Genomic DNA, 25,207 nt, shown 5'->3' with positions numbered 1-25,207 from the left:
ACCAACCAATAAGTCGAAGTTGAAGGGGCGAAATTCTGGAAAATCTATTTAAATGATAGACATATCGTACACAAGAGAAACATCAAACAAAAGATAATCACGAGCCATAAAAAGATGAAAAATAGAACTTTCAAACAGTTTGAGTAAAATGTTTTCATCAAGAAAACCAGTCAATGGACTTAAAGTTCTCAATAGCTTCAAGTTAAGAATGAGTAAGGGCAGTTCCGGTCCCGCAAAAGAAAAAAAAACGTTGCAGCGCAGCACAACCTTTATAGCGTGAAGGACTCCCGGTGCATTAAAGGATCCACTAGTTGAGTTATTATTAGTTTCCCCTAACTATTCATACGTTGGCACGGTGAACATATAGCCGCGTGACACCGAGAATTAGGAGTCCCCTTTTATCACTGGAGAAGGCAATTCAATGCGTTATTATTATCCAGATAAACGACCGCCAACATTACACGGCCTTTTATGCTATTCGTGGAGTTGATATTGTTTCCCGTCAACTTTCAGTATGTCCAGTAGTCCAAAAGGAGTGCCGCTCTTGCGTTTTGTATTCTGCTCTACTTATCACTTAATGTCTTAAGTCATTTGAAAATATTTTTTTAATGATCACAACTGAAAATTCATGTAAGTTGTACATATAAATAAAAAAGTTAACTTGAAAGGAATTTTCATCACACTATAAAGCACTATAAAGCGTCGGTGGATGATTGCTGCAGAAAATGTATTCACAGAGATGGCGTCTGTAGCAATTCAGCGGTAAATCATTGAAAAACTGTCTGCGGTGTCAGCATAACTCGTGTAAAATTTTCTCACAAGACTCAGACTTTGAATTTGTAGACTTTAGTGATTGTAATTGCGCATTATTGAAAATACAGTATCCCCCCGCTTATCCGGACCTCGCTAGTCCGACGACTCGTTAGTCCGGATCTCACTAATTCGGGATTTTCCGGATTAAAAAGTATCAACACCCATTTAAACACATTATGCTGTCAGTTTTCAAATTTGTGCTGTGATTTTGTTTTGGTACGTTCGTATGGATTTGACAGTCGGATTAACGAGAGAAACCCCGATAGTCCGGCCATACATTTGTCGGATCAGCGGGGGTATACTTTATAATATAATGAGACTGAGACACTGAGTTCAATATGAATACAAAGTACAAAAAGATAGAAATCTAATTTCCGTATTAAAATTTTATTTTTGCGCTTCTCCCGAGTTTGTTGTTGCTAAACATTAACAACATCCGAATGTTTTATTCTGAAAAAGTTCACCATCAATCGCAAAATGGCTGAAGATGCTACCGCGGTGGAACATTTTTTTGCAGCAATTATGGCAACGACCATAACACTGATGCTGCTGGCACCCATACTGACACCATCGTTGTCATTAAATTTTCTTCCACGTTGAAGAATATTCGTCCGTCTCAAATGACAAGCGAAGCTTTCTGAAGATTGTGGTAAATCATCAAGTAGCCATTGGGGCAGCAAGTGAAATAATATTATTGCCGATGTCGGTTGGGAAAGTGCATCAATAAGCGTAAATCGGTTCTTTTCAAGACCACAACGGCTCTTCCGTTTGATTTGAGACGAATGTTCTTCAAAGTTATAAAACATTTAATAACAATGCTAGCATTGGTAGTGTCCCATCGGCATCAGAGATGAGAGCTACAGAAAATTTATTCTCCGCGGTAGAATCTGTAGCCATTCAGTGATATTAATGTTCGGAAAAAGCGCAAAAAGGAAAATTTTAATAACTAAGAATGAATAATTTTCAAACTTTTGACATTTTAAATTAATTTAAAATAAGAAGATTTTTCAGCTTTTATCGTGTTTGTTAAAATCAATTATTTTTAATAATGCCTATTTTCAATCACCAACGTCAACAAACCCAAAGTCGGTATCATGTGAGGTAAGTTTTTTTTGAGGTTTCAGTCGCTACGCAGCGTCGGATCTGCTACTAATCATAAAATAAATTACATACAGCTACGTAGTCCTACGTCATCACTACTTCCGATGGCAATTACAATCATCGACCAACTCACTTGATTGAGCTTCTGCAAGACGTTGTCATTGTTTCAATCGAATGCTGCGGCCATATCTCTTTCTCTCTTTACACGCATTATTGTGAATAATCAGAAAGCTGACATACCTCTACTCTGCTACCTCATGCTGCCTACATCTTATAGTTTTACTTCTGATTTAGGCGATCCCAATCCAATCCAAATTCAATTCAAATACAATCCAAATCCAATCCAAATGCAATCCAAATTCCATCCAAATCCAATCCATATCCAATCCAAATCCAATCCAAATCCAATCCAAATCCAATCCAAATCCAATCCAAATCCAACCCAAATACAATCCGAATCCAATCTGAATCCAATCTAAATCCAATCCAAATAAAATCCAAATAAAATCCAAATCCAATCCAAATCTAATCCAAATCCAATCCAAATCCAATACAAATCCAATCCAAATCCAATCCAAATCCAATCCAAATCCAATCCAAATCCAATCCAAATCCAATCCAAATCCAATCCAAATCCAATCCAAATCCAATCCAACCAATCCAAACCAATCCAAACCAATCCAAACCAATCCAAACCAATCCCAAACCAATCCAAATCCAATCCAAACCAATCAAACCAAATCCAACCAAACCAATCCAAACCAATCCAAACCAATCCAAATCCAATCCAAACCAATCCAAATCAATACAAACCAATCCAAATCAATCCCAAACCAAACCAATCCAAACCAATCAAACCAATCCAAACCAATCCAAACCAATCCAAACCAATCCAAACCAATCAAACCAATCCAAACCAATCCAAATCCAATCCAAACCAATCCAAACCAATCCAAACCAATCCAAACCAATCCAAACCAATCCAAACCAATCCAAACCAATCCAAACCAATCCAAACCAATCCAAACCAATCCAAACCAATCCAAACCAATCAAACCAACCAAACCAATCCAAACCAATCCAAACCAATCCAAACCAATCCAAACCAATCCAAACCAACCAAACCAATCCAAACCAATCCAAACCAATCCAAACCAACCAAACCAATCCAAACCAATCCAAACCAATCCAAACCAATCCCAAACCAACCAAACCAATCCAAACCAGTCCAAACCAATCCAAACCAATCCAAACCAATCCAAACCAATCCAAACCAATCCAAACCAATCCAAACCAATCCAAACCAATCCAAACCAATCCAAATCCAACCAAACCAATCCAAACCAATCCAAACCAACCAACCAAACCAATCCAAACCAATCCAAACCAATCCAAACCAATCCAAATCCAATCCAAACCAATCCAAACCAATCCAAACCAATCCAAACCAATCCAAACCAATCCAAACCAATCCAAACCAACCAAACCAATCCAAACCAATCCAAACCAATCCAAACGCAATCCAAACCAATCCAAATCCAATCCAACCAAACCAATCCAAACCAATCCAAATCCAATCCAAACCAATCCAAACCAATCCAAACCAATCCAAACCAACCAAACCAATCCAAACCAATCCAAATCCAATCCAAACCAATCCAAACCAATCCAAACCAATCCAAACCAATCCAAACCAATCCAAACCAATCCAAACCAATCCAAACCAATCCAAACCAATCCAAACCAATCCAAACCAATCCAAACCAATCCAAATCCAATCCAAACCAATCCAAACCAATCCAAACCAATCCAAACCAATCCAAACCAATCCAAACCAATCCAAATCCAATCCAAACCAATCAAACCAATCCAAACCAACCAAACCAATCCAAATCCAATCCAAATCCAATCCAAACCAATCCAAACCAATCCAAACCAATCCAAACCAATCCAAACCAATCCAAACCAATCCAAACCAATCCAACCAATCCAAACCAATCCAAACCAATCCAAACCAATCCAACCAATCCAACCAACCAAACCAACCAAACCAATCCAACCAACCAAACCAATCCAAACCAATCCAAACCAATCCAAACCAATCCAAACCAATCCAAACCAATCCAAACCAATCCAAACCAATCCAAACCAATCCAAACCAACCAAACCAATCCAAACCAATCCCAAACCAATCCAAACCAATCCCAAACCAATCCAAACCAATCCAAACCAATCCAAACCAATCCAAACCAATCCAAACCAATCCAAACCAATCCAAACCAATCCAAACCAATCCAAACCAATCCAAACCAATCCAAACCAATCCAAACCAATCCAAACCAATCCAAACCAACCAAACCAATCCAAACCAATCCAAACCAATCCAAACCAATCCAAACCAATCCAAACCAATCCCAAACCAATCCAAACCAATCCAAACCAATCCAAACCAATCCAAACCAATCCAACCAATCCAAACCAATCCAAACCAATCCAAACCAATCCAAACCAATCCAAACCAATCCAAACCAATCCAAACCAACCAAACCAATCCAAACCAATCCAAACCAATCCAAACCAATCCAAACCAATCCAAACCAATCCAAACCAACCAACCAATCCAAACCAACCAAACCAATCCAAACCAATCCAAACCAATCCAAACCAATCCAAACCAATCCCAAATCCAATCCAAACCAATCCAACCAAACCAATCCAAACCAATCCAAACCAATCCAAACCAATCCAACCAATCCAAACCAATCCAAACCAATCCAAACCAACCAAACCAATCCAAACCAATCCAAATCCAACCAAACCAATCCAAACCAATCCAAACCAATCCAAACCAATCCAAACCAATCCAAACCAATCCAAACCAATCCAAACCAATCCAACCAATCCAAACCAATCCAAACCAATCCAAACCAATCCAAACCAATCCCAAACCAATCCAACCAATCCAAACCAATCCAAACCAACCAAACCAATCCAAACCAATCCAAACCAATCCAAACCAATCCAAACCAATCCAAACCAATCCAAACCAATCCAAACCAATCCAAACCAATCCAAATCCAACCAAACCAATCCAAACCAATCCAAACCAATCCAAACCAATCCAAACCAATCCAAACCAATCCCAAACCAATCCAAACCAATCCAAACCAATCCAAACCAACCAAACCAACCAAACCAATCCAAACCAATCCAAACCAATCCAAACCAAATCCAAACCAATCCAAACCAATCCAAACCAATCCAAACCAATCCAAACCAATCCAAACCAATCCAAACCAATCCAAACCAATCCAAACCAATCCAAACCAATCCAAACCAATCCAAACCAATCCAAACCAATCCAAACCAATCCAAACCAATCCAAACCAACCAAACCAATCCAAACCAATCCAAACCAATCCAAACCAATCCAAACCAATCCAAACCAATCCAAACCAATCCAAACCAATCCAAACCAATCCAAACCAATCCAAACCAATCCAAACCAACCAAACCAACCAAACCAATCCAAACCAATCCAAACCAATCCAAACCAAATCCAACCAATCCAAACCAACCAAACCAATCCAAACCAATCCAAACCAAACCAAATCCAATCCAAACCAAACCAATCCAAACCAATCCAAACCAATCCAAACCAATCCAAACCAATCCAAACCAATCCAAACCAATCCAAACCAATCCAAACCAATCCAAACCAATCCAAACCAATCCAAATCCAACCAAACCAATCCAAACCAATCCAAACCAATCCAAACCAATCCAAACCAATCCAAACCAATCCAAACCAACCAAACCAATCCAAACCAATCCAAACCAATCCAACCAATCCAAACCAACCAAACCAATCCAAACCAATCCAAACCAATCCAAACCAATCCAAACCAATCCAAACCAATCCAAACCAACCAAACCAATCCAAACCAACCAAACCAATCCAAACCAATCCCAAACCAATCCAAACCAATCCAAACCAACCAAACCAATCCAAACCAACCAAACCAATCCAACCAATCCAAACCAACCAAACCAATCCAAACCAATCCAAACCAATCCAAACCAATCCAAACCAATCCAAACCAATCCAAACCAATCCAAACCAATCCAAACCAATCCAAACCAATCCAAACCAATCCAAACCAATCCAAACCAATCCAAACCAATCCAAACCAACCAAACCAACCAAACCAACCAAACCAATCCAAACCAATCCAAACCAACCAAACCAATCCAAACCAATCCAAACCAATCCAAACCAATCCAAACCAATCCAAACCAATCCAAACCAATCCAAACCAATCCAAACCAATCCAAACCAATCCAAACCAATCCAAACCAATCAAACCAATCCAAGTCCAATCCAAACCAATCCAAACCAATCAAACCAATCCAAACCAATCCAAACCAATCCAACCAATCCAAACCAATCCAAATCCAATCCAAACCAATCCAAACCAATCCAAACCAATCCAAACCAATCCAAACCAATCCAAACCAATCCAAATCCAATCCAAACCAATCCAAACCAATCCAAACCAACCAAACCAACCAAACCAATCCAAACCAACCAAACCAACCAAACCAATCCAAACCAATCCAAACCAACCAAACCAATCCAAACCAATCCAAACCAACCAAACCAATCCAAACCAATCCAAACCAATCCAAACCAATCCAAATCCAATCCAAACCAATCCAAACCAATCCAAACCAATCCAAACCAACCAAACCAATCCAAACCAATCCAAACCAATCCAAACCAATCCAAACCAATCCAAACCAATCCAAACCAACCAACCAATCCAAACCAATCCAAACCAATCCAAACCAATCCAAACCAATCCAAACCAATCCAAACCAATCCAAACCAATCCAAACCAATCCAAACCAACCAAACCAACCAAACCAATCCAAACCAATCCAAACCAACCAAACCAACCAAACCAATCCAAACCAATCCAAACCAATCCAAACCAACCAAATCCAACCAATCCAAACCAACCAAACCAATCCAAACCAATCCAAACCAATCCAAACCAATCCAAACCAATCCAAACCAATCCCAAACCAATCCAAACCAATCCCAAACCAACCAAACCAATCCAAACCAATCCAAACCAATCCAAACCAATCCCAAACCAATCCAAACCAATCCAAACCAATCCAAACCAATCCAAACCAACCAAACCAACCAAACCAACCAAACCAATCCAAACCAATCCAAACCAATCCAAACCAATCCAAACCAATCCAAACCAATCCAAACCAATCCAAACCAATCCCAAACCAATCCAAACCAACCAAACCAATCCCAAACCAACCAAACCAACCAAACCAATCCAAACCAATCCAAACCAATCCAACCAATCCAAACCAATCCAAACCAATCCAAACCAATCCAAACCAATCCAAACCAATCCAAACCAATCCAAACCAATCCAAACCAATCCAAACCAATCCAAACCAATCCAAACCAACCAAACCAATCCAAACCAATCCAAACCAATCCAAACCAATCCAAACCAATCCAAACCAACCAAACCAATCCCAAACCAATCCAAACCAATCCAACCAATCCAAACCAATCCAAACCAATCCCAAACCAATCCAAACCAATCCAACCAACCAAACCAATCCAAACCAATCCAAACCAATCCAAACCAATCCAAACCAACCAAACCAATCCAAACCAATCCAAACCAATCCAAACCAATCCAACCAATCCAAACCAATCCAAACCAATCCAAACCAATCCAACCAATCCAAACCAATCCAAACCAATCCAAACCAATCCAAACCAATCCAAACCAACCCAACCAATCCAAACTAACCAAATTAATCCAAACCAATCCAACCAATCCAAACCAATCCAAACCAATCCAAACCAATCCAAACCAATCCAAACCAATCCAAACCAATCCAAACCAATTCAAACCAATTCAACCAATCCAAATCCAACCAATCCAACCAACCAAACCAACCAAACCAATCCAAATCCAATCCAAATCTAATCAATTTTATACAAAACTTCAAAATTGAGTGCGGTTTCATAATATTCCAATCAATCCAAATAAGCTGTCAGTGCATGTGGGCCGGTAGTCGGATAGGTCCAGATCTGGTGGATAACATTTAAGACAGTCTTCATAGTTTGGGTTTGGGAGCGGTAATGGAATTGTCACATGTTTACTTGTTGTTGTTATAAGACGAGTTAGTACTATCCCATTTAATTCCATTCTTAATCGACTTAAACCAAACCGTGTACAAAAAAATCTGGTTGTATAGCCTGGACATATGCACAATGTGCGAGTGAGAAATAAGTTTTTTCAATCTTTGTATGCTTTTGCACACAGTTGTTTAATTATCGTGGCTTTATAATTGTAATACAGTATTATTATTTATTATATTTTATGACGAAAATGAGTGAGGATTCATCGCACTTTTGAGTGGGTCTCTTTTAATGGTTTTCGAGATTATTCCGAAAAGACGAAACTGCCTGCCTTATAGGGTTGAGGCGAAGGTTAATATTAAGGTTAAGGTTAAGGGCAAAGTATGAAAAATACTGTAAATAAGTTTTTTGAGGTTTGCGTTTGTTCCATTTACGTGCCACTTATATCCGACAAAGTGTTAAGTGAGTGCAAGTGGTACATATCACGAATTTAATAACTATCATATACTTACTTCTTTCCCATCGCGCACCGCTTCCTTCAGCTTGACTGGATCGTCCTCCAGGAAGACCTCGATTACGTCCGGATCCGGCTCGGGGTAGCGATTGTGCTTGCTGTTGAGACTGTTGCCGTTGTTGGTCGTCATCGCGGACATCGCCGCCGTCGCCGCCGTCGCTGCCGTCGTTTGGGGATGGTAGATGTTTTCATTGAACCCCATCGAGGGTGACCCCGGCGGGTACATGTACTTGCTAACACTCTTCCCCAGCGAGTCCTTTCGGTGCCGCGAGGCGTGAAATCGTGGTGCGGACCGATGCAGGCCACCGATTCCCATCGACGGTGGAGGGCCCATTTGTTGACTGGTGAGTTGCTGGTGCTGGAATAGCATGGCTTGGGCTGGATGTAGCGGCTTCTGGAATGGTTGGAAATCGTCGGAATGCTGCTGGGACTGTTGTAGTTGCTGTAGCTGCTGAGAGGTCAAGCGACGACCTCCCATCGTAGAGAGCTCCATTTTGCATTATGCTAATTTATGGCATCGGATGATAATTTCGGCTCTGTAAATGAAAGAAAAAAGATAGGAGATCAGTTGGGTCTATAATTGTCTGTTTGTGAAAAATCAATTTTGTGCTTGAATATTCAGAAAATATTTAATGAAAAATGCAACGTTCTTCATTTCGTTCATCCTCTGATGTTGTTACCACGATCGAATTTTACTCCAAACTGAAAATGTCATTATCGAAGTTAATTTTTCACAGGTCAACTGACTCTCCAGAAGGAGTCCCAAAGTGTGGACATAAAATCACATTAAAACCACAGAACCCATACCCGATTATTTACAGCAATTTTGGTTCCACCCGCAGACAATTTCCACTCCCCTGTAACCTATCCACTACTCCCGAGCATTACATTTCGTGCCTGAAGCATCTGAGTAACAAACTGCGGTAGCCTGACACCGCCGATAGAGAACCCATACACATGACTCGATATCCCAAAACCACATCAAGGGAGAGTGTGTATCTCTAAGCTCATACTCGCACTCTAAATTCGGTGATGTGCAAGTTTATCGGTACACCGCACTCTGGAGTGTAAGCCCCATGCCCCCTTTTTTCCTACCAAGCCACCTCGGAATTTCATTGGAAACTGGATCCACAATTTTCACACACAGAAATGCACTCTCTAGCTCGTTCCGATACGGATAACTAAAACTTGGTTCGCCATACGGAGGGACTGATAGCATAGAGGAGGGTGATGACTGAAGGGACCGGGAGTGAATACTGGAGTGGACCACCGATTGTTCGTCCATCCGATGAAGCAGGCTAATGACCATAATGGGCAGCACCGGCCTTCAGGCAGGTGGGTCGACCGGACCATCGTCGGCGGTCGGTGTCGGTTGGTTTGGTTTGGTTGTTTGACCGGCATCATGCTCATGCCCTGAACTGCTGTGCCATGCCTGCATGTGGTGTGGTCACAAGTGGGATATCAGGAGACACTCTTTTCTACACCACTGCTTAACGATATTTGATTGTCTAATTTGTATGCAAATTGAGAGTGCTACTCTTCTCGCCTCGATTCAGCTTTTTTTTTTCTCTCGATGCGTGGCAATTTCTTGCGTATTATGTGGTTCCGGGAGTGTGAATAAATAAAAATCATAACCGGTCGACATTTTTTCATTATCACGAGTGTGTGCACCTTCTGCAGTGTAGGATGAAATGGAAGTGTGCTGATGAGGATGGTGTCTATAACTGAAAAGCCACATACAAAATTGCGTATAGCAAATTTATGCGTTTAATTAAACTATTCCCTTTTTTACTGACATTGGTTTTTCCTTCTGTCACCTTTTAGTTAGTCACAGTTGGAAGCCCCACACTCAGATTTTAGGATACTATATTAGTTAATTTTTAGTAATTTTAATGAAACACTATTAAAAATGTTTCTGATATTTGTGAAAACAACAACAACTAACTGTTATCTTTATCCAATATTTTGATTCTTTATAGATTCTTATCAAGTATACGAAGAACCAATAATGGTCGAAACGTCAAGGAAGGATATACTCCAATAACAGTTTACACGATGACCAAAGACATATCCGGTCGTGGTGGTATCACATGTAGACTATTCTGCTTTGCTGTCGCGTCACATATCTGGCATTGATATTACGACTGATTTTATGCATGTGCAACGGACATCATGTCTTGGAGCCATGAATGGTAGTGCAGTCAGGAAGAAGCCTCAGTGATAATAATGGGAGATCTTATATTTTCGGCAATACTTATCTGATGCGTTCCCTGTAACGAAAAGTTGTAGCTACGCTTAAAACTAGCTAGTTAGATTGTCTAAAAATGTGTTCAACTTTATTGATATTCGTAGGGAATAGACTGTTCGATTCACTGAGTAGAAGCTTTATCAAAACTAGGATCGTGGCGCCAGTCTTATTTTGTAATGTTTGTATTTAAAGAAACCATAATAGTTTCAATAGAAAAATACCAGAGATTCGGCTGTCATGTACATTGATATTTACAGTGGTTTGTGAAAATTTTGAAAAATCGCTTTAGATGATAGGTATCCGAAATTTAACGTGGACAGACTTTAATAATAAAGTTAGACTACCTTAACAAAGAAATGACAATAAAATAGACTAAATGCATCAACAGTTTCCGCATAACTTACATTGAGTTTGATAGTATTGGGGCAGAACAACAACCATAAAGAACCAATAACTTAGGCAAAGTAATTCAACGAACGCATATCCCATATCTTCTGATCATAAAAACCAGAATGACATCGTACAGATCAATCTATACGATTAAGAGTGAGATAATGGGAGATAATATCTATCAAAATTGAAAATATAATGTCTTTTGAGCCAGTTTTACAGTGTCTTAATGAACGGCATGATCCTTGTACGGCTGGAGAACTGCTTCAAAAGTAATTAACTCGACATTTTTTATGAACCGGGAATTGAATACTTTCTTATTCGTAATAAAAAAAAATCCGATGCGACATCTAAATTACATGAAAACTGATAAAATGATTTGACTCTGACAATATAATGACAAAAAGGAATATTTTGATTACAAAGTTAGTTAGCATTAGAGCTCTCTGACTATTTATGAACGTAACTCCCTCCGATTCAGTTGCAACAGCGTCTTCTTTGACGACATGTTCCGTGTACGGCTGGCAAGGGCATCATCAAAGGCCTTGTGCAGAGATTTCTACTCTCAGTCCCTAAAATATAAAAATTTAAAAATATCAAAATATTGAAAATATTAAAATATTAAAGTATTAAAATATTAAAATATTAAAATATTAAAATATTAAAATATTAAAATATTAAAATATTAAAATATTAAAATATTAAAATATTAAAATATAAAAATATAAAAATATTAAAATATTAAAATATTAAAATATTAAAATATTAAAATATTAAAATATTAAAATAATAAAATATTAAAATATAAAACAAAAAAATATATAAAAGTATAAAAATATAAATATAAAAATATAAATATATAAAAATATAAAAATATAAAAATATAAATATAAAAATATAAAAATATAAAAATAAAAAAATAAAAAAATAATAATATAAAAATATAAAAACAAAAAAATAAAAAAATATAAACATTTTGAAAAGTATAAAAATATAAAAAAATAAAAATATAAAAATATAAAAATTTAAAAATATAAAAATATAAAAATATCAAAATATAAAAATATAAAAATATAAAAATATAAAAATTTAAAAATATAAAAATATAAAAATATAAAAATATAAAAATATAAAAATATAAAAATTTAAAAATATAAAAATATAAAAATATAAAAATATAAAAATATTCAAATATTAAAATATTAAAATATTAAAATATTAAAATATTAAAATATAAAAATATAAAAATATAAAAACATAAAAATTCCAAAATAATAAAATAAAGAAATATAAAAATATAAAAATATAAAAATATAAAAATAAAAAAATATAAAAATATAGAAATATGAAAATATAAAAATATAAAAATATAAAAATTTAAAAATATAGAAATATAAAAATTTAAAAATTAAAAAATATAAAAATATAAAAATATAAAAATATAAAAATATAAAAATATAAAAATATAAAAATATAAAAATATAAAAATATAAAAATATAAAAATATAGAAATATAAAAATATAAAAATATAAAAATATAAAAATATAAAAATATAAAAATATAAGAATATAAAAATATAAAAATATAAAAATATAAAAATATTAAAATATTAAAATATTAAAATATTAAAATATTAAAATATTAAAATATTAAAATATTAAAAAATATAAAATTTTAAAATATTAAAATATTAAAATATAAAAAAATAAAAATATAAAAATATAAAAATATAAAAATATAAAAATATAAAAATATAAAAATATAAAAATATAAAAATATAAAAATATTAAAATATAAAAATTAAAATATAAAAATATAAAAATATAAAAATATAAAAATATAAAAATATAAAAATATAAAAATATAAAAATATAAAAATATAAAAATATAAAAATATAAAAATATAAAAATTTAAAAAATATAAAAATTCATAAAAAAATAAAAATATAAAAATATAAAAATATAAAAATATAAAAAAAAATAAAAAATAGAAATATAGAAATATAAAAATATTTAAATATAAATATAAAATAATAAAAATATAAAAATATAAGAATACAAAGATATAAATAAATAAAAATATGGAAATAAAGAAACATAAAAATAAAAAAATAAAAAAATATAAAAATATAAAAATATAAAAATATAAAAATATAGAAATATAAAAATATAAAAATATAAAAATATAAAAATATAAAAATATAAAAATATAAAAATATAAAAATATAAAAATATAAAAATATAAAAATATAAAAATATAAAAAAAATAAAAAAAAATATAAAAATATATAAAAAAAAAAAATATAAAAAATATAAAAATATAAAAAAAATATAAAATATAAAAAAAATATAAAATATAAAAATATTAAAATATTAAAATATAGAAATATAGAACTATAGAAATATAAAAATACAAAAATACAAAAATATAAAAATATAAATATATAAAATATAAAAAATATAAAAATATAAAAATATAAAAATATAAAATATAAAAATATAAAAATATAAAAAATATAAAAATATAAAATATATAAAATATAAAATATAAAATATAAAAATATAAAAATATAAAAATATAAAAATATAAAAATATAAAAATATAAAAATATAAAAATATAAAAATATAAAAATATAAAAATATAAAAATATTAAAATATTAAAATATTAAAATATTAAAATATTAAAATATTAAAATATTAAAATATTAAAATATTAAAATATTAAAATATTAAAATATTAAAATATTAAAATATTAAAATATTAAAATATTAAAATATTAAAATATTAAAATATTAAAATATTAAAATATTAAAATATTAAAATATTAAAATATTAAAATATTAAAATATAAAAATATAAAAATATAAAAATATAAAAATATAAAAATATAAAAATATAAAAATATAAAAATATAAAAATATAAAAATATAAAAATATAAGAATATAAAAATATGAAAATATAAAAATATAAAAATATGAAAACATAAAAATATAAAAATATAAAAATATAAAAATATTAAAAAATATAAAAATATAAAAATATAAAAATATAAAATTATAAAAATATAAAATTATAAAAATATAAAATATATAAAAATATAAAATATAAAAATATGAAAATATAAAATATAAAAATTTTGAAATATAAAATATAAAAATATAAAAATATGAAAATATAAAAATATAAAAATATAAAAAATAAAAATATAAAAATATAAAAACATAAAAATATAAAAATATAAAAATATAAAAACATAAAAATATAAACATATGGTAATATAAAAAAAAAATATAAAAATATTTAAAAAAAAATATAAAATATAAAAATATTAAAATTTAAAAATATAAAAACATAAAAATAAAAAAATATAAAATATAAAATATATAAAATATAAAATATAAAAATATAAAAATATAAAAATATAAAAAATTAATATATAAAATATAAAATAAAAATATAAAATATAAAATAAAATATAAAATATATAAAATATAAAAATATAAAAATATGAAAATATAAAGATATAAAAATATATAAATTTTAAAATATAAAAATATAAAAATATAAAAATATAAAAATATTAAAATATTAAAATATTAAAATATTAAAATATTAAAATATTAAAATATTAAAATATTAAAATATTAAAATATTAAAATATTAAAATATTAAAATATTAAAATATTAAAATATTAAAATATTAAAATATTAAAATATTAAAATATTAAAATATTAAAATATTAAAATATTAAAATATTAAAATATTAAAATATTAAAATATTAAAATATTAAAATATTAAAATATTAAAATATTAAAATAATAAAATATAAAAATATAAAAATATAAAAATATAAAAATATAAAAATATAAAAATATAAAAATATAAAAATATAGAAATAAAAATATAAAAATATAAAAATATAAAATATAAAAATATAAAATATAAAATATAAAAATATAAAAATATAAAAATATAAATATAAAAAATATAAAAATATATAAAATATGAAAATATAAAAATATAAAAATTTTGAAATATAAAAATATAAAAATATAAAAATATAAAATATAAAAAATATAAAAATATAAAAATATAAAAATATAAAAATATAAAAATATAAAAATATAAAAATATAAAAATATAAAAATATAAAAATATAAAAATATAAAAATATAAAAATATAAAAATATAAAAATATATAAATATAAAAATATAAAAATATAAAAATATAAAAATATAAAAATATAGAAATATAAATATAAAATAATAAAATAATAAAAATATAAAAATATAAAAATATAAGAATACAAAGATATAAATAAATAAAAATATGGAAATAAAAAAACATAAAAATAAAAAAAAAATTAAAAATATAAAAATATAAAAATATAAAAATATAGAAATATAAAAACATAGAAATATAAAAATATAAAAATATAAAAATATAAAAATATAAAAATATAAAAATATAAAAATATAAAAATATAAAAATATAAAAATAAAAAATATAGAAATATAAAAATATAAAAATATAAAAATATAAAAATATAAAAATATAAAAATATAAAAATATAAAAATATAAGAATATAAATAGGGGAACAGACGGCTTTGGCAGGTTTTGTTCTATTATTGGCAGGGGGGTTTTTGTCGACCGAATTTTATGAAATTTGGTCACAATGTTCTTTGATATGCAAAGAATGTTTGGGCCAAATTTGAGCATAATCAGTCATAAAAAACCCCCTGCCAATAATAGAACAAAACCTGCCAAAGCCGTCATTACCCCTCTATAAATAAATTAAAATATAGAATTAAAAAAAAATAAAAAAAAATGAAAATATAAAAATATAAAAATTTTAAAATATAAAAATTATAAAAATAGTAAAATATGGAACTGTGAAATTATGAGAGTATCAAATTTAAAGATTGAAAAAAAAAATGAAAATATAAAAGTATGATATTATGTAATACAGTCAAACCTCTATGAGTCGATATTGAAGGGACCATCGACTCATGGAAATATCGAGATGAGGAATAGCTAATCTTTGGAAAACTGTTTGAAGGAATCATCACAGTAACCCAGTAAATATTTTTAAATATGGCATAACTTGCTTTCATGAGTCGATATCGAGTCATAGAACATCGACTCATGGAGGTTTGACTGTATCAAATACTTTTTATAGCATGTAGAGATATGGTTTAAAGTAACCGAACGGATAATTTATGTTTTTATTTTGTTAAAATTGTTCCCTCATTAAGTAAAGGAAAAAGTGAGATGTCCGAATTCAACAGTTAAAAGTGAGAACTGAAAAGTTAGAAATGAGATGTTTGAAGTAAGTACAGGAGAGTGAGAAGTGAGAACTGATAAATGAAAATGAGGTCTTAGTAGTGAGATGTGTGCTGTAACAAATGAGATGTGAGTAGTGGGCAGTGAGAACTGAGAAGTGAGTTGCGATAGTTGCGAAGCTAGAAGTAGGAAGTAAGTAGTGAGGAAAACAGAAGCAAGAGGTGAGAAGTAAGAAATGATAATTGGTATGTAAGAAGCGAGATGTTGAGAAGTGAGTGGTGAGATATAAGACAGAAAGAAGAAGGAAGAAGTAAGAAGGAAGAAGAAGAAGAAAAGTTACCCAAGCAGCACGCTTATTATAGAAGAGTTACTGTGACCTATGTACAACCAAAAACAATCATATCTCGCGCTTAGTTTCATAGGGGCGTAACTGTATTGATCGATTTCTATTAATCGATTTTATATTTTGTTAATAACTCAATTGTTTCAAAAGCTACAACCGTGATTATTGATTCTGGTGCAAAATACAATCATCCTTTATCACACCAAACCATTAAATCATCGACAAACTAACGCAATTCGGTACAATAATAAAAAGAAAACATCGACGAAGAGAAATCGATCAATACAGTTACGCCCCTATGAAACTAAGTGCGAGATATATCAGTTGCTGCAACCGAATCGGTCCAAATGTTGCTACTAGGGTAAAGGTAGAAGAAATAAAGAAGGAAGGAAGAAGAAGGAACAAGGGCGAAGGAATAAGGAAACAAGGAGAAAGAAGGAATGAAGTAAAAAGAAGGAGGTATAAGGATGATAACTCAAGAAAATTGAAGGAAGAGGGAAGAAAAAAGAAGAAATGAGGGAAATGGTAAAGGTAAAGGAAGAAGGAAGGAAGTAGACGAAAGAGAGAACAAAGAATAAGAAAGGAAAAAAAGGTCAAGGAAGAAGAAAGAAGGAAAAGCAAAAAGAGGAATGAAGGAAATTGGAGAGAAGTAGAAGAAGACGAATAAGGATTAATTTCCAAATTGTTAATTGTCACATCTCACTTCTCAATAGTAACATTAAACTTCTCACTTCTCACTCCTCAGTTCTCACTTTCTTCTTCTCACTTCTACTTTTCATTTCTCACTCCTCGCTTTGAATATCTCATTTCTCAGTTTTTACTTTCCACTTCGTTTTTGATTACTCTCTTCTCATTGCTCACTGCTCATTTTTAAATTCTCAATTCCCATTTCTTACTTCTTACTTTCACTTCTTACTTCTTTCTATGGAGTAAAGAAGGAAGAAAGCGAAAGAAAGTAGCAGGAAGAGGGTACAAAAAAGAAGAAATAAGGGAAAGGAAAAAAGAAAACAGAAGAAATAGGGAATAAGGAAGAAGAAAGCTCACTTCTTATATTTCACACTTCTTACATTTCAATTCTCACTTCTTATTACTTTTCTCACTCCTCACTTTTCAGTCCTTTTCGAATTTCTAATTACATATGTCTCACTTTTCACTTTTCACTTCTCACTTCCCATTTCTCCCTGCTCACTTCCCACATGGCACTTCTTACTTCTCAGTTTTCAATTCCCACATCTCACTTTTAACTTTTCACTTGTCACTTCTTACTTCATACTTCTCACTTTCCACTTTTCACCTTTCATTACTCACTTTCCACTTCTCACTTCGCACTTTTCACTTTGATTTCTACTTGATTTACTACTACAGTCAAACCTCCATGAGTCGATGTTCTATGACTCGATATCGACTCATGGAAGCAAATTATGCCATATTAAAAAATATTTTCTGGGTTACTGTGATGGTCCCTTCAAACGGCTTTCCAAAGATTTGCTATTCCTCATCTCAATATTTCCATGAGTCGATGGTCCCTTCAATATCGACTCATGGAGGTTTGACTGTACTTGATTTACATTGAACATCGAGTAAGGGAGGTATCGACTTGCGGCGGAGGGAACGCAGTATGCTAGGTTCGAGTTAGAGAACATCGAGTTAGGGAGACGTCACTGTAATATAAATCGAATATTTGAAAACACAAAAGCATGGCATTGCTGCGGTATCTGAAACGTTTAAATAGATGTAAAGTAAAATACAGAAAATAACGTTTAAATAGATACGTTATAGATGATATTGTTCTGGATAATTGATTAACCTTGAAATCGATTACTATGTCTGAAACTTGATTATGCATATGTACAACATGTGATAGATTTAGTTCGGAAAAGGTATTGGAGGGTAACCGCCCCTTCGGTGGGGTTTGATCCCACGACCCCAGTTCGCATGACAGGTGCTTTCCCTACTAAGCTACGAATGACCTCCGTCGTCCACCGCAGCTTAGCGGGTACTGATGAAACCAAATTCCCAGCACCAGGTACCAGCCGATCTCTCGCAATACATTTTCAGAACTAACTCTCTCAAATGTATTTTTGTACACATGTCAACCAAGTAGGATGAGTATTTAGTATTGTCCGGCTCCTACACACTGTAATAGTAATGTTTGTTTGTTGTAATTTGTTTGTAATTATATCATGGTGAATATGCCCTGGAACCACCTTTAGAGATGCAGTGATACACAATTTCCATATATCCGTGCCGAGGCAAATGTTTTCAATGTTTATTTTTAAAGTATTCGCACATCTCTAAAAAATGTGTTTCCCTTCCCACGAGTTCGCTTTTGCTCTCAACCGAACAACACCCGAGTTTCTGTCCCTAACTGCGGTTTAGTATTGGAATCCAAGATCTGTAAATCCAGAATCAGGGAAAATTTCCAACTGCAACTGTTATAAAATTGTAACAAAATCCTGAACCAAGTTTCTAACAAATCTTGTTATAGGAATTTAGTGTAACATAATAACATATGCTGATATAATCTTGATATGCTCTGCAACTCGGAATCCTACCGGATAAGAGCATGTTGATAAAATAAAAAGACAGAATCACCGTCTTCGACCAGAGGTCGCACAGACTGAACACTTAACATCTAGCATGAGACAACGGACAGGACATTCACACAACACCCAGTGGACCAGTGGAGAGCTTTTCGCTTCACGAAAAGTTTTCTCCTTACCGGGGCGGGAATCGAACCCACACTCCACAGCATATGCGTCTAGACGATTGACGTCGCTAACCGCACGGCCACGAAGCCCACAATTGCTATTGTTCGAGTGATTTGTGAAAGCTTCTCTAAAAATAAAACTGTTTTCGTATGCGACGGTTACAACCAGCCTTGTATGGCTTGGATTTGGGGATAAGACTGGAATCCGTCTGGAGCCCTTGCAGTTTGTTACTACGGCCGGCGCAGCTTTAATCGATGGAATGAATTTACTGAATCTAAACCAAGTCCCAACCTAACAAACCTGTATTACTTTTGTGGGCACATCGAACCTCCTTCACTAAGACTGACTTATAACGTGCAAGAAAAAGAAAATTTCGCCATTGTATTGCAACCAGAATCATCTTCTGATTTCGAGGCAACACTTGCGCAGGATGTAACAAGCCACATTTGTTATTAAACTTCTCAGCAAGAAAAAAGTTGAGCAAATTTGAAATTGGCACAATTATTAACGACTCACTCTTCAACAACTTGTTTTAATACTGGACTACCGAGACATTACTTAAATGACTCAATTTTCGGAGGGATTTTGTGAAACAGTCAATTGCAATTCTTCAAGAATTCCCAAATGAATTCTGCGGAAAAATTTATAAAAAAAATTTCTGGAAATTTATCATGAGATTTTTAAAAGTTTTCATATTAATTCTCAAAAAAAACCTTCCGAAGATTTTTTCGTTGAATTTCCTGATAAAACTTCAGGGGGAGACTCCTGAATAAATTCTAGAGGAATTTCTTGGAAAAAATAATAAATTTATAAAGCAAATTCGAGCTCCGAGATACCTTAGCCAATAACAATGAACGCTTAAATATGTCTGATCTGCTTCATGCACACGTTGAATAGAGCTAATCAAATCGCAGAAAGGAAACGCATGTACCTACCAATATTTTCAACATGGGTACTTAAACCTACATAGGCTTTCAGCCATTACAAAAGGTTCCATTTTGAATAAGCTTATTTCGTTGTTCCTCACCCGAATACGCCTCCGCCGGCTCGCGTGACCCCCTTCCTTTTACCCAAGAGGGGGAAGTTCATTTCCTGATTGCCTTCTAATGAAGCAAGCACCCCGAAAGCATGCGACAAAAAATCATCATCATCCAACCAACCACTTCGCTAATAGGTTTTCTACGGGGCCGCATGATGCATTCCTAAAAAAACACATCGACCGCCTACCGTTTGATATTTACAATGAAAGTCGATCCGCTCCGAGCAGAGTGATGGTGGTGCGGTGCGGTGCGGTGTGGTGGCAAAGGACTGACATTTGTCCCCGCATTACCCAAGTTGTGCACGTATATGCATTCAGGCTAGCAGCCTCAGAGCGTCAGCACAGCCATGTGTTAGAGGTCTTTACAACGTTCTTCAAGAACTGCCTCGCCTCGACTGGGATGATGATGGGGGCGACCAGGACGGCACCGATGGAGGTTCGGTTTCGGAGTGGCATTAATGTGCAACAGCAGCTAATGCAACAGCAGTGGCAGCATTATTTAGAACTCAACCAGCCATCAGCCTCATGGGAGCATGAGCATCATGAAAGGCGATAAACTTTGTGCAAAAAATAGCTTGATGGAGCTGATTTTAAGGGAGGAGGGCGGGCGAGGGCCTAGTGACGGTAATAAATGGATGGAAAAGTGGGAGGTTCGTACGTGCTTCTTATTATGCACTCTGTACGAGCAGGACTAGGGTTGAGTTAAGTTCAGTCTGGTGGGGGAAGTGCATACCTACGCGTCAGTGGCGTGTATTGGGATGGAATACAGAAACACGTCATCACACTGAAATGCATATTAGGCATTACATTTTGACAGTTAACTTTAAATAAGTAGTAACTCAACTTTAGACCAACGATCAAATTAAGAAACGCTGCGAATAACTTGGAAGCTGAGGTTTGTGATAGAACTGAACGTTATATTTGAACTGCATTATGTTGAAGAATAAATCCAGCAAAGATAGGGCGACGTTATCGAAACCCCCTTTTGATACACCAATGTGTAAGTGGCCAATGAGGGAAGCCTGCTTGAATGGGCCCGAATGAATTGCACAGGCAGATGCATGATTATTTACAAAAGGGCTTGTGACACATGAACCAATGAGTTGCTTGACTGTTGTTTTCGTTTTGGAGCGACTTTGGCATGTCTGGAGCTAATATTGTGTGCAAATTTTAGGATAATAATGTTTAACTTCCATTCATTGGCTTCCTTCAGAGTAGTACATTGCGGAATGCACATAGCTCGTAAATCAATTTCTCGGGACTGATTTTGACAACTGTGTCGAATGCAAATTCCAGTTGAACCCTGTACTTACATATTTGTTGCAAATACACTCGCACCTGTTATTGTTCCGAAAAGGGTGAAGTACTGCATTCAAGAAAAAGTAGTTCAAAACGCATGCTAATGGACCCGTATTGTGCCGTGAATAATGCCTTTTGTGCGTTATCGTCTGGTTGAGCGATGAGCGATTTCACGGTACGGAGAGCTCACGACGAATGACGACGAGTCAATTTTTGCATGCTTGTGGTTCGGGAGGGAGTAAGATGCACGAGAGAAGTTGGCATTATTGGATCCCTTTACAGGCTAATGTTGTTCTGAGTATTACGCCAGCAAGTTTCTTAAGAGCGATTTCATACGGGCACTGCCTCCTCTTCAACGATATATGCACCAAGGTAAAATCGATAGGATGTTATAGGATTCTACAGCGGCACTATTGTTCATGGCTTATTTAGTTCCATAACGTAAAGTATGTGATATTTTACCCCTACAGTTCAATACCTTATGAAATAATCAAAAACCACTTATCATATAACAATCTGAAGCTCCTTACAAGAAATCATTCAAAAAATAAATTGTTGCCACGCACATACCGTTTATCAACTCTGAAGTCACAAGGAATCATATCCAAATATCATTAAATTAAGGTGAAGATGCATGTAAAGAACGACCAACTGAATTCAGATTAACGTGGTTGTCTTTCATTTGTGTTTGATTAATCGTTTCTGTATAATGAACTTTAGAGCGGCATTCTGGAACACTGAGGATGAGATTGTAGCAATATAATTTGGTTCAATAATAAATGTAATTAACGTGAAGACATCCAAGAGTATTTCCCCAAATACGTTTTTGGAATTTGTCACGATTTGATAGAATAGGTTCCTAAGAATCCCAAACTACTTAACAAATAGAGTCTAATCTTCTAAGTTTCAGCCTTTGTACAATAAGAAAAAGTCATTAAGTAATAAATTGTAGGCCCAGATTGATAGACTTTCAGCTTAAGTAAACTACCACCTCACATTATTCCTGCACGAAATAACTCAACGCTCGACAGTCTTTTCAGGGGATTATATGCCACTGAATCTCGTACGCCATTCAAAAACCGGTAGTATTAGAACATTCGGCGCTTCCAAACAAATATGTATCAATGCTCATTCGTGTATGGAAACAGGCTTGACACTCTGCGTCTACGCTTTCAATGTGCCCAACCTAGCGCGTATATCAAAGGATTGTCGGTAAGTGCTCTAAGCTCCTTCACTTGCTGCTGCAAAATAAAGATAACTTACATCATCGCTGCTCGCGTTCGTGCCCAGAAGAGCAGCGTACAGCCAGCCCGCATAAAAGCAAGTTGTGTTTCGTGTTCTCGCGGATTAGTGCGCTTATTTATTGGCAGAGTGGTAATAAATAACGATCTCCCGCTACGTTCCACCTCGCGCCAGTTTAGCAGCTTGTTCCTTATGAGTCAAGCCCCCAATCCATTCAGCTGGACCAATGAGCGTTTTTGTTTCGGTTTCAACAGTTGTTGTCTAAGGAAATGTTGAATATGAGCTAAGTGCAATTGATTTCCAGATAGATAATGGCTAAAACCGGAGACGTTGGAGTCATGCACCCGCAGACATTTGACATTCTATTCAAAATGTTGCCGCAAGCAGATCTCTTTCATCGGCACCAATCAATCGAGCCCAGGTATCCAATTCACCACTGCACATCAACTCCTAAAACCGATCATAAATGCAACTTTACGACCGACCTGCCGCTCAGGGCTTCCAACGAAATTGAAATTCCATCACGATAACTTCGTGCGCTCGGAGCGCTCTCTTTGGAGTTTGAAATCCAATCTTTATGAATTAATTGACATTTTTATGATCTGAATATAGTTTTCGAAGGGATACCGAACTGAAGCGACACTCATTTGCGGTAGATGTAAGCTGGCTGGCAATGGGTACGACCACCGATGAGTTGAACCCGTTCGCATAAGGTGCCGATCGATACACGTTTCATGCGTTTCACATATCATCAGCAAACTTAAACAATTCATTATTTAATCAACACCATTATATTAAAGATAATAAAGAGCTGAATACAGGAAGCATGAATGGAATATTTGATGGTTGGTAAATGACACAAAAATGAAACAATGAATAATTATTTTCCAACGTCTTAATGGAAATTACAAAACTATAAGGTTACAAACATTCTGCCGTATACATTTATGTAAATCAACAAATACGTATTTTGTTTCCTGCTTGAAAACATCTTGGGGGCAGCAGGGACTATGTCTAAGGGCTTGACGCTCACTTCCCAGGCCAACAGCGGGTTTGTGGTGCCTGCCTAAGATGTGGTGGGGTTTGACAGTGGGCTCTATCAAAAGTTGCATATATCCGCAAGCAGGCTCTGCAAAAGCGACTGTGTGCCGCTTAAAGCGCTCAAGCCTAGGTCCTGGTGTTAGGTTAGACACTAAACAGCACTGACACAACGACCCTCCGAAGAGACAGGAGGTTTGCGCAGGCCCAACAAGCCGCCTGAAAAACCACAGACGAATGAAATAAAAGATAATAGGACTCGATACAATCGGCAAAGACCCAGGTGACAAAAAAAGGAACACGATTGGAAGTGTACACCGGTTATCGGACGGGATAGTCTGCATACCGTATCAAACGGCAACGGCCAACGATGCTTAAACTTTGCAGTCTCCCATGGAATGGTAGTTCAAAGCAATTTCTTCCCCTGCAAGAACATCCACAAGGCCTCATGGAAATCACCTTATCAAGAAACGGAAAATCAAATCGATCTCGTTCTTATCGACCATAAATTCTTCTCTGGCGTCACGAACGTCCGCACTTACCGCAGTGCGAATCAGTGCGGAACAGACAAAACTCGATTTTCCGGAGGAAAAAGCGCCAATAGGAAGATCGAGACCGTGAAGAGGCGGACCTACTGTACCGCGCCGATAACGCACGAAAGTTCTATGAGATGCTGGACCGTTCACGTAAGAACCACGTGGCACAGCACCGTCTTACGGACGAGCGTGTGGTGGTCCAAAAGTGGCGGCAGCACTACGAAGTGCTCCACAATGGCAATGTGGCGTAGTTTGGAATATTACTAGGGTAACCGTACCCTTAGTGGAGGTAGCACCAATAGTGGAGGTAGTAGGGTTTTATTGAGATTTTTCATAATTATACACTTTACGGTGGTTTTAGTTGATGCGTCGTGATTTAATTATCCTGTCAAATACAACTTATCTCAAGATTTCGCCCGAAAAACTATTGAAAACAATGATTTTCCTTGACAAA

General features: G+C 33.7%; 1 protein-coding gene across 3 annotated transcripts in view; it reads right to left on the bottom strand.

Moving 5' to 3' along the window:
• LOC134205565 (probable serine/threonine-protein kinase DDB_G0282963) overlaps window positions 1–25,207 on the bottom strand; it is a 599,905-nt gene that overhangs the window by 14,113 nt on the left and 560,585 nt on the right. For all 3 annotated transcript variants that reach the window (XM_062680901.1, XM_062680902.1, XM_062680903.1), the window contains exon 2: window positions 8,614–9,151. In XM_062680901.1, coding sequence (XP_062536885.1) covers window positions 8,614–9,108 — 495 coding nt within the window. In that variant the 5' untranslated portion in view covers window positions 9,109–9,151. The remainder of the gene's footprint in view (window positions 1–8,613; window positions 9,152–25,207) is intronic.

Source organism: Armigeres subalbatus, chromosome 1 (assembly GCF_024139115.2).
Source record: "Armigeres subalbatus isolate Guangzhou_Male chromosome 1, GZ_Asu_2, whole genome shotgun sequence".
Lineage (NCBI taxonomy): Eukaryota > Metazoa > Arthropoda > Insecta > Diptera > Culicidae > Armigeres > Armigeres subalbatus.
The sequence above is the reverse complement of the archived record's forward strand: the minus strand, read 5'-3'. Positions and strand labels throughout refer to the sequence as shown.